The sequence below is a fragment of the Nicotiana tabacum genome, chromosome 15 (genome assembly GCF_000715075.1).
Source record: "Nicotiana tabacum cultivar K326 chromosome 15, ASM71507v2, whole genome shotgun sequence".
Lineage (NCBI taxonomy): Eukaryota > Viridiplantae > Streptophyta > Magnoliopsida > Solanales > Solanaceae > Nicotiana > Nicotiana tabacum.
This window is the reverse complement of record NC_134094.1, coordinates 124,143,585-124,158,309: the sequence shown is the minus strand read 5'-3', so window position 1 is coordinate 124,158,309 and position 14,725 is coordinate 124,143,585. Positions and strand designations below refer to the sequence as shown.

Genomic DNA, 14,725 nt, shown 5'->3' with positions numbered 1-14,725 from the left:
ATATAATTGTTCATTTGTCTTTGTTGTGTGAAGCAGCGATGGGCTCGATAAGTAGCTTTTGCGCTCCTCCAGAGCTCGTTGACATTCCGGGATCCATGAGAAGTTATTCTTCTTTTTCAGTAGTGCGAAAAATCGATGGCTCTTGTCGGACGACCTCGAAATAAATCATCCTAGAGCGGCTATGTGCCCGGTTAGCCTTTGCACGACCTTTACTTTGTCTACAACCATGATATCCTCTATGACTTTGATCTTATCGGGGTTGATCTCGATTCCTCAATTGGATACCATGAACCTGAGGAATTTACCCCATCCAACTCCGAACGTACATTTTTCTGGATTCAGCTTCATGTTGTACTTCTTCAATATACTAAAGGTTTCTTGCAAATGCTTTAAATGGTCCTCTGCTTGCAGGGATTTAACCAACATATCGTCAATGTAAACTTCCATCAATTTTCCTAATTGTTCTTCGAACATCCGATTTACTACGCGTTAGTATGTGGCACCGGAATTTTTTAATCCAAACGGCATTACATTATAACAGTATATGTCATTTTTGGTGATGAAGGAGGTTTTTTCCTGATCACCCGGGTCCATCCATATTTGGTTGTACCCGGAATAGGCATTGAGAAAAATGAGGATCTCGTGGCCGGTCGTGGAATCGATCATACGATCGTTGTTGGGCAAAGGAAAAGAGTCTTTGGGGCATGCTTTATTCAAATCTTTGTAATCTACACATATTCTCAGTTTATTCTTTTTTTTAGGGATTACCACTACGTTTGCTAACCAATCTGAGTATTTAGCCTCTCGAATGGACTCTCTTTTTAGGAGTTTAGATACCTCATCCTTGATGAAAGCATGTTTGACTTCGGACTGGGGCCTCCTCTTCTGCTTGACCGGATTAATTTTTGGGTCTATGCTTAGTCTGTGAGTGGTTATTTCTGGTGGGATCTATGTCATATCAAGATGGGACCAATCAAAACACTTTATGTTAACTATAAGAAATTGAATATATTTTTTCCTTAGCTCGGTAGTTAGTCATGTGCCCAGGTATACCTTTAGATTGGGCAAATGCTCGATTAATACAACTTGTTCCAGCTCTTCGACTGTCGATTTGGTTGCGTCGGAGTCATCGGGGATTATAAAAGATCGGGGAACCCCATAATCATCGTCTTTGTAGGTCTTTTGCCTATCTGATTGGATCGTTACCGGAATCAATAATTGCTATTTGGCCTATAGGCGGCACCAGAATTCGGCTCCTTCGGTGTTGTGAGCGTTGATATCGAAACCACTTCTTTGATGGCAAACATCTCTTTTGCGGCCAGTTGTTTCCCGTAGATTGTCTTGATCCCTCCTGGGACTGGGAATTTTAACACTTGGTGAAGAGTTGAGGGTATTTCCCTCATTTGGTGGATCCACGGCCTTTTGAGATGGGTGTTGTACCTCATGTCCCCCTCGATTACATAAAACTTGGCCTCTCGTACGATTCTGGCGGTATTGAACGGTAATGTTATCTCTCCTTTGGTGGTTTCACATGCCATGTTGAACTCGTTTAGGACTTGGACTACTGGCACGATCCTGTCTTGTAGACCAAGCTGTTCTACGACCTTCGATCGAATAATGTTGGCCGAGGTACCTGAATCAATTAACACACGTTTGATTCTAGTTTTATTTACTAGTACATATATTACCAGTGCATCATTGTGAGGTTGTATGATCCCTTTCGCGCCCTCGTCACTGAAGGATAAGGCTCATTCAGGTATGTAGTCTCGAGTTCGTTTCTCCCTAGTGACGGAGATTCTTGTGCGCTTTAACATTGGCCCTTGTGGGATGTCGACTCCACCGATGATCATATTTATGACGTGTTGAGGTTCGGTATCTTCTTGTCCTGTCTGTTTGTTAGAAACCCTATTTATAAAGTGGTTCTTGGCTCGGTCGCTCAAGAATTCTCGAAGGTGCCCATTTTTGAATAAACGGGCTACTTCTTCTCTCAGTTGTCGACAATCTTCCGTTCTATGACTGTGAGTGCCATGATATTTGCACATCTGGTTAGGGTCCCTTTGAGCTGGATCGGATTGTAAAGGTCGAGGCCATTTGGTATCACTGATGCACCTGATAGCATATACGATGGCGGCAACATCGATATTAAAGTTGTATTCTGATCGCCTCGGTGCTTCTTTAGGCCCGATGGACCTGTCGAAGCTATCTTTGGTCATGAGTCCCCGGTTGCTTCGACCTTGATCACTCCTCCTATGGTTTCTTACTGGGTTCCGCCCCGACCCACAACTTCTTCGATCTCCATTATAGGGCTGATATCGATCCTCGTTTGATCTTGGTTCACGATTGATGTCCCTCTTGGCTCTACGAGAATCCAGGCGGGATATATAGACTTCGAAGGTGCCCTAATTTGATCATCTTCAACTCTAATTTTCAATTGATACTGATTGTGTACATCGGTCTAGGTAACGGCAAGGTATTCTATCAGGCTTTGCTTTAATTTCTGCGAAGCCATCGAGCTTCGAATATTGAGTCCCTGAGTGAAAGCCTGAATAGCCCAATCATCGGTGACCGGCGGCAGATCCATTCATTCCATTTGAAAACGGGACACAAACTCCCTGAGCATATCGTTCTCTTTCTGTTTGACTTTGAAAATGTCTGATTTTCTGGTGTTGACCTTGATGGCACCGGCATGTGCTTTTATGAAAGAGTCTGCAAGCATAACAAATGAGTCAATATAATTAGGAGGTAAGTTGTGATACCATATCATGGCTCCCTTCGACAGGGTCTCCCCAAATATTTTCAGCAAATTAGACTCGATTTCGTCGTCTTCTAAGTCGTTCCCTTTGATGGAACATGTATAAGAGGTTACATGCTCGTTTGGATCAGTCGTTCCGTTGTACTTAGGTATTTCGGGCATACAAAATTTCTTGGGGATCGGTTTTGGCGTCGCGCTCGAAGAAAAATATTTTTGCACAAACTTCTTGGAATCCAGTCCCTTCAATATCGGGGTTGCTCCTGGGATTTGATCTACCCTAGAATTATAGGTTTCAAACTTTTTATCATTCGCTTCGATATTCTTTTCCCCTGACTCTATCCGCTTTGTCAGCTCCTCAAGCATTTTTATAATTTCGGGGTTAGTCCCTGACTCTTGTTCATTCGACCTTACCACAACCGGTTTCGTTCAGCGGGTGACTTCTTGGGGTGGATCGGGTTCAACCCTGCTCGGTGTCTGGGTTTGGCTCTGCAACTGAGCTATCGCCACATGTTGAGCTTGCAGCATTTCGAAGATCATGTGTAGGCTAATCCCGTCTTCTTCAATATTTTTTGTGTTACGAGCTGCAGATCAAGCTCCACCACATACGCAATTTTCAGGATCGGTACGCAAGTTCGCGTCGATGACCACATGTGAATTTACATCAATTGGATCTGCAGTCTGAATTCCAACGGCATCAGCGGGTGGCCCTACATTAGCGGGCGCCATATTGTTATTCTCACCTTGATGACCAGCCTCATTGTCGATATGTGGAGGTGCTAATACAGAGTTTGTCATTTTGGCCTGAAATCAAAGATACTTCAAAGAGTAAGTGTAAAGTAGTGTGTGTTATGAAGATTTGTATCAAATAACCACTATTATCCTTGGCCCCGCGGTGGGCGCCAAACTGTTTATCCAAAAAATCGGATAACAATTGAATTTATACGCGGTTACAAGGATATGTGATCTTATTTGATACAAAGTGAGAAATCAGACTTAATATGAAAGAATAAATAGAACAATAAATGCAAACTATGCAGATTAGACAACTTAAGTCTCGCGAGGTTAACCTCCTTCGAATTTAGACGTGATATTATTGAAACCAGAATAATATGAACAAAACTAGAAAAAATAGTATGTAGTTCTTTCAAGTATGTTACAATGTGTCCCTATGAATTATAAAGTCCCCCTTATATACAGGGGGAGATCTTCCTTTTAAGACATTATTTTATAAAAAACATAAGTCCTTGATTTTGTAGACCGTTGGCCCCTTTTTTACTTAATCTTGTAATTTCTGTCATAATGATTGGTTAATGGCGAGAATCAAGAATCCTTGTCAGATGAGTTGGCGAAATCACATGAGTCTGAATTTCATATTTCCGTATGTGAAAAGAAGTATAAATATCTTCATATACCAAACGCTCGCTAATAAGTATTGCATCTTCAGAATTGTAACCCTCCCACGGCATATAAGCTACTATTTTCTCTGAGGCCGTTAAAAGAAGGATCGATGGTGCTTTCTGTAAACTCGAGGGCAAATATGATGGTCTTGTCGAAATTGAACTTCAATATTGAGCTCGGTTTCAACTGTAACTTCGATCTCTAATACATGATTTGAGCCTGGTCTATTGTTCCAGATGCTCGATCAAGAATCAAGCTCAGTTTTACCCGTATACAATTATCATGTTGTTAATCTGCAACATGATTTTCCTAGGCAAATCGATCGACGTGCTAATATATCAGACTTATGTGTAGGTACATACTGCCCAGTGCTTCCATGGCAGAATCACCATTGACAAACCATTAACAAGTTATTCGAAATTTATTTCCTTACATGCAAACTCACGTACCAACACGCACACCGCACACCATTTATTTGCAAATTAATTTTTTTTTTAAGCAAAATGAAAGATATTAAGGCAGCTGCTAGAGTCACAACCACCATGACTAACATATGTTATATATATATATATATATATATATATATATATATATATATATATATATATATATATATAGACACATTCAAAATTATGTGATGTTTGTCACCTCAATCTATTATAAGTTCTGTTTTATGGCCGATTCCACGATCACTTCTAACGACATGTTCGAAAACGATTTACATTATCCACACGTGTATAGTACTCCATCCGTTTCAATTTATGTGAACGCATTTGACTGAACACAAAGTTTAAGAAATAAGAGAAGATTTTTATGTCCCCCTCTTGTTGTATTAACTTTTGAGATTTAATAGACAAGGTTGGGGCCAATGCCAAACCCCCCTCCACCACGGGAGGTGAAAGCCTGGGTGGATGGTTTTAATAAAAAAAATAAAAAATAAGCGCATATATTTTGTGTGGTTATAAATCATTGCATAAAGGTAAATTATTTACAAATATGAAAATTGATCATTCTTTTTTGCACGGACTAAAAATAAAATAAGTTCACATAACTTGAAACGAAAGGAGTATAAAAATTTTGTATTTTAACTTATTCTAGTAGCTAGGTAACATATCTTATTTTTCAAGTTATGGACAATTACAAGTAGTCATTGGCTGGTGGTCAACTTAATAGTACTGTAAAAGTTCCTTTACATTGCAAGTGTAAAGAAGTTAGACGCTGTCCAAAACTAATTAAGATTTATTAATATAATTTTGATTTCTGTATTTTTTTGTGCGCACGTGTGGTATTGGGGGGAGAGGCCCTTTCTAGAAAGCTAAAGAGCCAGTATTTGAAGTACGAACGAATTCTTTGTTAGGATAGAAAAAACATGAAGATGCAAAAGACCAAATCAAATGGGAGAAAAGAGAGATATACATAAAGTTAAACTAAGGAATTGCTTTGAGATTAAGACTCAGAAATATAGGAGATATAGACAGTCATATGGTTGGTTGAGGAATTTAACCACTCTGCCTAGTAAACTCTGGCCAATATCAAAAGATAGAAAAGGATTGAGAAGTTATACCCAGGAAACATGTAATTGTGTCTCCTCAAATAGATATTATTTCAATATCCAGATTCAAAATAAGCGCATTTGTCTAAATTTTTTTCAAATGTTCTCTTTCGTTATTTTGATATAGAAAATTGTCATTGATATGCAACACCCGTGGGTTGTTAATTAATTAGTGGATGAACTCGAAATGGAGTTCGTAGCTGTAAAACTTATTTTAGATAAATTTCACAATCAGAATGGGAGAAGGTTAAAGCCATATGAGGGCTAGTTTGGGATTTGCTGAGGAATTTTTGGGAAGAGAATGTTAAAGTCATATAAAGGCGAGTTCAGGATTCAATTGTTGAACCGTCTTGCCGGTCAAACCTCAAGGGAATAAAACTGCCCTTGAGCTGTCTCAAAGGAATTAGCCAAAACGAACAATATCTTGGCAGCTAGCTAGGTCTAGACTATGACACGATCTTTACATCAAACTAGCAAACATATATATGATATGTGGCTTTCATATGCACTTTTATGCACTAATTATGGTTCTTTAATATTCTTCCACTTTATTTAATGTAACGACATTTGACGAAACACAGAATTTAAAATAAAAAATGAGTACTTCTGGAACTTATGATTTTAACATCCCATTACATTTCTGTGTCTACAAAATAAAAAATTTGTAATAAACTCTTTTCAAATACTGAATATATAGTATTTTTTAACAGATAATCAAAGATAAAATATCACATAAATTGAAACAAAAATAACATGTATCGATCATCAGTTCAATCTACCACTTTAGTCATGATACATAAATTAATGTGATTTTGATATAAACATTTTTTGTGAATAAATTCTCAGAGTTGGGGCTAAAGGAAAAGGAAAAAACAAGTGTCAATAGAATATTGTAGATGACGAAAGGGAGTTTAATTTGGGTTCTCATTGGAGCAGTGTGAAGGTTAGACAGACTTTTTGCGGTGGGTAGAAATTGGTGTAAGGTAGTTGAACATGCAACTGAAAGAATATCGGGCATCAGGTGTAACCCTAATTTCCAATTTCATTTTCTTCCCTAATTATTTATTTGCCACTAGTGTATATATATATATATATATATATACTGCCACGTTATGGAAAACTTTAACTACTTCCACTTGATTTTTAAGTTTTACCAAAGGTTAACAATAATGGTTTATTACTAGACCCTAGAGGATATATGTTAAAGACCTTAAATTCTTAATACTCCTATGATGACTAAGAAGAACCTTTTAAGTTCATAGGATTATGTAATATATGAACCTAAACCCTAGTGAATGTGTCATTTTAATTAGAGGGTATAAGTGAGCAGTAGCTAGCTCACTTTATCCAGTGGCATTATAATAATAATAATAATAATAAACACCCCGACAAATGAAAATCTAAATCTGCCTCATATATACACTATCTTTGTCAATACGGTAGCTGTAATAATTAATTATATATAAAGATTAAAAAAAGACTGAGGAATTGGCCGCTTAGCTTCTTCCTGAAGTATGGTGCATAGGAAATAACGCAGCTTAACACCATATATAATAAGCATCCTCTTTGTATCCGTACTTTAATTAATTTCCTCACAAATTTAAACAAAGTTTCTATCCCAAAATGGAAGAAAAGCTTCCTCCAGGTTTCAGGTTCCATCCCACAGATGAAGAACTCATCACTTTTTATCTCACTAACAAAGTTTCTGATTTCAGTTTCACTGCTAGAGCTATTGCTGATGTTGATCTCAACAAATGCGAGCCTTGGGATCTCCCTGGTAACTATATTTTCTTTTGCATCCTTCTCTTTGATCATTTACTTCTTTCTTTCTCTTCAACCACAGTCAACAAACAACATAGAAGCAGTGGCGGAGCTAGAAGAAGGAAACGGGTTCAACTGTTAAAAGCTTATTACTATGCAAATAGTAAAATGAATTTTTTCTTTATATATACACTGTTGAATCCATTTGAGATGGGAAAAAATTCTAATGAAGTAGTCAGAGGGGTTCAAATATTGCTTTAATTAGGTCATACAAATCTGAATTATTTGTAAAGTCGGCTTATATAATATTGTAGCATCTAGCATGATGATACACTTAATTAGTTGATTCCTGCAGCATTTGCTTTTAGTTTTTACCTATTGATTTTTCTAAAGCGATGTAGATCCAGATCTTACTGTGGATTAATGTATTTAAAAGCATAATATATATACCGTGTAGTTTGGGAAATTCAAATTTGATAAGCACTCATGGGGTGGATCGAGATTTTCTATGTTTTCCTTTTGACACGAGAAGAAAACCAAGGGAGAACAAAAATGAGATAAATTTCTTGCTTCTGTTAATCTTCTTTCATTCTTTTTCTTTTTCCAAGAAAAAATGCAGTTTACCCTAAATATAGTTAAATAGTAGGCAAAGATTGCGTCTGAGATTATACCTGCATGTAAGAATGCTTATTTACCTATCAAACAAACAGAAAATGACATTCTTCTTTTGCAAAAGCTCTCTGGATATTTTTTTTTATCAATATTGCAGCTTAAAACTTGTTTACTAGTAGCATTTTTTTATAATCTATGTTGACAAACATGGCGTGTCAAAGTGGAGATCAAGGAGAATAAAATGAACGGAAATTCTTTCTATCTAAATAAGCTCAACAAATAGCAACCACTATGTCAAGAAAACTAATAAACTAAAAAAGAAACAAAGATGCTGCTGCATGAAAATTCGAAGTAATAACGTAAACTGTTATGTTGCTCGGACTTTCTAAAAATATTGTGAGCTATAATATCTCTGGAGAATCCGTGCAACAAAGCCTAGCTGGCTATAAAGATAATGAAATATTGACATTATATTGTTATATTGAATTGTACAGCTAAAGCTTCAATGGGAGAAAAGGAATGGTATTTCTTTAGTCTTAAAGATCGGAAGTACCCCACTGGCCTTCGCACAAACAGAGCTACAGAAGCTGGCTACTGGAAAACGACAGGCAAAGACAAGGAGATTTTTCGTGGAGGAGTTCTTGTTGGGATGAAGAAAACCCTAGTTTTCTATAGAGGAAGAGCTCCTAAGGGTGAGAAAACCAATTGGGTTATACATGAATATAGACTTGAAACAAGACTTGGTTTCAAACCTTCTAAGGTAATCTAGTACTCCCTCTGATTCAGTTTATATAACGGAAATTTGACTGCTTGTTACATGTAAGTCAAATGTATACAAACAACAACAAAAAAAAAAAAAAAAATTCGGTGCACTAAACTTCTGCTATGCGTATTTCTGTAAGAGGCTTTTTTCATGTCTTGACCCGTGACCTCCTGGTCATATGACAATAACTTTATCAGCCAAGGCTCTCCTTCAAACTACTAAAAGTATTCTTTTAAATAAATGGTGGTAATAGTTTCATATGTTATTTTATTTTACATAAGAGGTGGTGAGGCTCTCAACAAGTCATGTCATTAAGAATAATCTGGGATAAAAAAAATTAAATAATTTTCAATAAGTGAAAGGTGATATTCTTTCCGAAACAAACTAATATTGAAAGTGTGTCACCAGAGAGAGTAAATTACTAAGAAAGCAAAATACAACTACGTCCTATCCATATATATTTTGTGTAAAGACATTTAATATTCTTAATCACAACATTTTTGTCTAAACTATCCTTATTCTTTTCTTATATTCTGCTTAATTAACACTCTGCTAAATGGAATGATAAGAATTTAATTACTTAAAAAATGGCATTTTGTTGTTCTAAAATGTAAAATATTTTGGAACAAAACAACTAATATGCTAAATTGAAGGGAGCCATAATTAAGTCGTCTTAACTTAGCACCTCTAGAAGAAAGGAATAGATCTAGTACACCATGAGACTGATAGAGGATGGCCACTCTATTTTTCTGGATTTATCATTTATACTAGCATTGTTAAATGTGTTTATTCTGACGGTGTATATAACTTAAATTTTACTACGTACATTGAATCACACTTTCTTTTTTCTTGCTTTCAGGAGGAATGGGTAGTATGTAGGGTGTTCCAAAAGAGCTCAACTGTGAAGAAACCACAGCCAACATCATCTTCCCCACAATCCCTAGAGTCTCCTAATTGTGACACTAACACAATAATTACAAATGAGCTTGGAGATATTGAGTTACCAATTAATTACAACTGCCTAGCCACTCCGTCAATTGGGATGATCAGCAATAATATTTCCTTGCACAATTACAACAATGAGAACATGAATATGAACTTGAACATGAACTTGGCTTCTAGCTTGTTAAACAGCTCTAATCTTTCATCAGTAAATTCTTTGCTTTTTAGGGCATTACAGTTAAGGGGATATCAACCAAGAGAAGCTACAACTACTACTAATGATTACTCATTTATGCCACCTATACAAGGGAATATTTCTCAGTTTGCAAACGATAATCATTTTAGTTCTAATTTTGTTGCTAATATTGGGGCAATACCTTCTTCATCTATGGTATTTGATAATTCTGTCCAGCAGCAACAGACACAGGAGCAACCTTACAAATTGGACTCCAATATTTGGTGAAGAGCAGAGGAACGTAACTACGTACGTACGTTAGTCTTTAGTAGTCACAACTAACTACAGCTTTGTAAAGGGAAGGAGTTGGAACCAACCAAGACTATTTGATGGAATTAATGCTTTTAGATATATTTACTGTATATGTTGCAGCAATTCCATATGGAAAAAGTGTATAAGACATAAATAAGCCCAAAAACGTGGTAAATTTATGTTCATTTAGTCTTTGATTGACATGCGAAAATCACTAGTCTAGTACTTTGTCTTTTTTTCACAATCATCAAGCTTCCACATATGCATTTGCAATTGGTGGGGTGGTGTTTGATTGGGTAGGAAATTTAAAAAAGATGAAAGATTTTGAAACTTGTAGTATAAAGCAATTCATAAATATTTGTGTGGCTATAATTATCTTATTGAGGATAAAATAAGAAATTTAAAGTTAAACTATTTTTAAATTAGGAAATATAACATTCTTTATTAGAAAAAGTAAAAAAACATGACACACAAATTGAGACAGAGGGAGTGTTAGTGGTAAGCACCCTCCACTTAGGTTGTGAGTTCGAGTCACCCCAAGAGCAAGGTGGGAAGTTCTTTGAGGGATGGAGCTGAGGGTCTATCATAAACAGTCTATCTACCCCAGGGTAGGGGTAAGGTCTGCATACACACTACTCTCCACATACCTACTAGTGGATTATACTGGGTTGTTTTTGTTGTTGTTGTTGGAGTGCTAAATAACTCCAACATGAGAAAAAAGTCGGCATTAACTCTCAAAGAGCCTCAATTATATGAGACTATCAAGTAATTACAAGTATGTCTATCGATATGTAGTAACCCGTAATTTGGTAAAATCCATGGTATGTAATTAATTTGTTCCTCCCTTTGTTCCGGTTTATGTGAACATATTTTCTTTTTGATCCGTTCCAAAAAGAATGATCCCTTTCTAAATTTGAAAATAATTTAGCTTAAATTTATAATTCTACCCTTAATAGAAAACTTTTATAACCACACAAATACTCTGGACCCCTTTTGACTTGTTTAGGACCACAAATTCTAAAAGTCTTAATTTTTTCTTAAACTTCGTGCCCAATCAAACTGGTTCACATAAATTGGAACGGAGAGAGTATTACATATTAAATTACATTGATTATTTAAATCTCATACAAAATAGCCAAGTTATGGCTATTTTTTAAATTCATTAATACATTACAATGCAAATTATGTTTCAATTAACAACTGCCCTAAAAGTGGCTAGTGGTGCGCTTAGCCCTTTAATTTTTCCAATCGTAGTTTTACCAATGTAATAGAGAATTTCACTATATGCCCCATTTTAAGCCACTATTTAAATTTTATCTCATTTTTAAAAAAATCATAAATATACTTGTTTACCCGAAAAATCGGATAACGTTGAATTTATGTATGGTTTTAAGGATACGTGATACCCTTTGATACAAATCGTATAGAGAGATAGCAATACGAATATTCTTGACTATGACAGTGGGAATAATGAATCAGAAAGAACGAATAAAACGAAGTAAAACAAGCACAAGGAGGTCTCTTTTTTTCCAGTGTATTCAGTGTGTCCATAGTTTACAAGGATCCCCCTTTTATAGTAGATGGTCATTACAAAAAATAATAAAATAAAGCATATAATGGAGGACACATGATGATTTGTCTTTTCTTCGATTCCCGTTAAGATTCTCTCTCTTGGTGCAGTTGCAACAGCTCTTATCTGTGAGCTCGATACTGGCTCGAACTAATTACTGGGTCGAGCCCTTCGGTTTTGGCTCGAGCTCGACCTTCGAGATGGGCGTCGCGCATTTTCAACCTCGAAGCAATGCCTTGCGGATCGATTCGGTCACGGGCTCGATAAGGTTATCGAGCCGACTCCTCGAGCAGCCTTCGAACTCGAGGCTCGTTAGTATTGTCTTCGGAGCTCACTCCCAAAATTCCACTCCGACTTCTTACCACTTGAACTCGATCGAACGTAGGAAGGCCGAAATCTATTTTGACCATATACAGATAGTCCCCTCGTTTCTCACAAAGGATGCGGTGAGAATCGATATGATTTTTGACAGTTCGATCGGGTTATAAGCTGACGTTTTAACAGGGATCGATTATGACGTATGTGATAGATGTCCCATCGATTTAGCCTTTCAAGGTATTTAATGCTTGTCAGATGGCGGTTGGCCACCTCTGATATTGAACCGTCATGATGCGAGCCTATAAATAACCCTTCCATCTAACATTTACCATTTTTACACATTCACTCCCCCAAATTTTTTTATCTTTTCTCTCTATCTCGTCGCTTGCAGAGCCATCTACACCAGAGTTTTGGTGTCGTCAATTTTTCACTTTTCTTTGCCTTTCTTCCTCTCATATCAATGGCCAAAACTTCGAAAACTGTACATCAGAAAGAGAAAGCTTCTTCTTCACAGCCGTCCGGCGACAAGGCGCCGGTGGAGCCGTCCACCTATGACTATGTTCCCGGCCCGTGTACTCTGAAGATCAATTTTAAGGTTGAGAATCCTTCATCTATTCCGGGTCGATGCGAGCACGTGTCGATGTACATGTTCTCTATAACGGAGGGTCATCTCGAGGGTGTTAGGAAAGACTGCAACTGGGGTTCTGAGGTTGTGTTGCAAATTCATCCCCCGAAGAGAGCGTCATCACCCATGTGGAGGGATTTTTAAGTGTTTACACTTATCCATTCACATTGGGTCCCGTCGACCCGGTGATCATTGATTTTTGCAAAAGATATCAGGTCACCCTCGGTCAAATTCATCCCTCTCTATGGCGTATAGTAATCCTACTTCGCTTCTTCTTCATCAAAGCCGAGGGGCTGGATTTTTCCCTGAATCACCTCATACGATTGTATCGGCCTCAAATCTTTCGAGGACTAATCAGACTTCATCGTTGGGCATCGAAGGCTTTGATGTCAAGCATCGACGAAGACAAGGATCGGGGTTGGATAGGCCGTTATATTCGAGTGAGGACCCGTGACCTTATTCCGGAAGAGAAGATGTCATTCCCCGAGGAATGGAATTTCGACCGTAAGTGGTTCTCATAAGACGTTGCTTTTCGTATCTTTTCCCGATTTTTTCTGATGTCTTTCTCCGATATACAGCTGCCTCTTGGATACCACAAGCGGTGCCCGACCTCGAGGATTGGGTTCGAAAGTTAGCCTCGACCTCCTCTTATGTCGAACGCGCTTGGCGTGATTTGGCAAAAGGTAGATGTGAGGCCAAGAATCACGGTAAGGTTTTACTTCTCGTTTCCTTCGAAGTGTTCTTTATGCTCCATTCGTTACCGATTTCCTTTCATGTAGGTGTAACCAAGGATGCCGCTTTAAGGCATTTGAGCGGTAAAGAAGGAACCAAGTCCCCGGTCCCGAAATCGGGGAAAGATAAGAAGTGAAAAGCTGCCTCTCGGTCTGAGGATCCCAAGCCCAAAACTCGAAGGGTGAGGAGAAAGGCAATTGCTCTTCCGATTGACTCGGTCCAACGACTGAGAGAAGAAGAAGAAGACGAAGAAGAAGAAGGTGGTGCCTCAGCTCTAGTGATCCGATCTGCGAGAGCTATCGGGGTCACCAAAGCTCCTGAGCCGATGGCGGCTGTACCGGTCGGGGTTGGCCCCGGGATCCCGATTCTTGATCGGAGCGCCCCGAGTGATTCCCTTGGGGCTATGACAGTGGGTCATTTGCCTTGCCTTCCAACCTTTTCTGAGGAGGCGTTAAAGGAAGCTCGAGAATTGAAGACCCCCGATATGGGTGGAGGCTCTAGTATAGGGGATCCCTTTCGGGATTGCTTTACTGGAGTCGATGATGCTTCCGATATTGGAGACGCTTATCTTCTACTAGAAGAGGCCCAATGTTTCATTACTCGGGTAATGGTTTTACTATACTTGATTTCTTTGTTCTTTTCCAAACTTGACTCGTGTTCTTTCCCTACTGTACAGGCCATTGGTAGGTTTCGAGTCGACCTTAGCCAGTGTGAGGTCGAGCTTCAGAAGGTCTCGGGGGAGAGAGACACCCTGCGGCTTCTTTGCAGCCAAAAGGACGAGGCTATAAAGGACCTCCAAGCGAATTTGGCTAAGGCTCGTGAAGAAGAGGCCGAACTCGATAAGTAGGTGAGCCTCGTTCTGTTAAAGTATGGGTTTGACTTGACTGTGTAAGTTAACCCTTCATTGTCTCAACTGCAGCAAAAGGTTGAAAAGATCGGGTCACTTCGGGAAGAAGTTGATCAAATAAAAGTTGAATGTAATTGGTGGAAGGAGACTATCGACCGCCTGGCTGCGAAAAAAGAGACCATTTTGACCAACTTATTATCGGCCGATGTTCATCTTCAAAACGTCAAGCAAAAGGGTTCGGCTCAAGCTAAGAGGATCGAGGAGCTTGAAGCTTGGCTTGCTGAGGCCAAGGCGGAGGTTAAGTCGTCGAAAATTTTGGCGGATAAGTCTATTATCGTGTATCGAGCAGATGCCTAGGCTGCTCAG

At 38.3% G+C, this 14,725-nt stretch overlaps 1 protein-coding gene across 1 annotated transcript; it reads left to right on the top strand.

Moving 5' to 3' along the window:
• Positions 1-7,291: 7,291 nt before the first annotated feature.
• On the top strand, positions 7,292-10,452 carry LOC107805991 (protein CUP-SHAPED COTYLEDON 1-like). Its single transcript, XM_016630109.2, has 3 exons — positions 7,292-7,479; positions 8,570-8,835; positions 9,698-10,452. Exons 1-3 carry the CDS (start codon positions 7,326-7,328, stop codon positions 10,241-10,243), a joined length of 966 nt encoding a protein of 321 aa, XP_016485595.1. The 5' UTR covers positions 7,292-7,325; the 3' UTR covers positions 10,244-10,452.
• Positions 10,453-14,725: the final 4,273 nt, after the last annotated feature.

Coding starts and splice junctions, on each gene's coding strand:
- LOC107805991 (XM_016630109.2), top strand. CDS start 7,326: ATGGAAGAAAAGCTTCCTCCAGGTTTCAGGTTCCATCCCACAGATGAA. Junction 7,480..8,569: donor CGAGCCTTGGGATCTCCCTG/GTAACTATATTT, acceptor TGAATTGTACAG/CTAAAGCTTCAATGGGAGAA. Junction 8,836..9,697: donor TTGGTTTCAAACCTTCTAAG/GTAATCTAGTAC, acceptor TCTTGCTTTCAG/GAGGAATGGGTAGTATGTAG.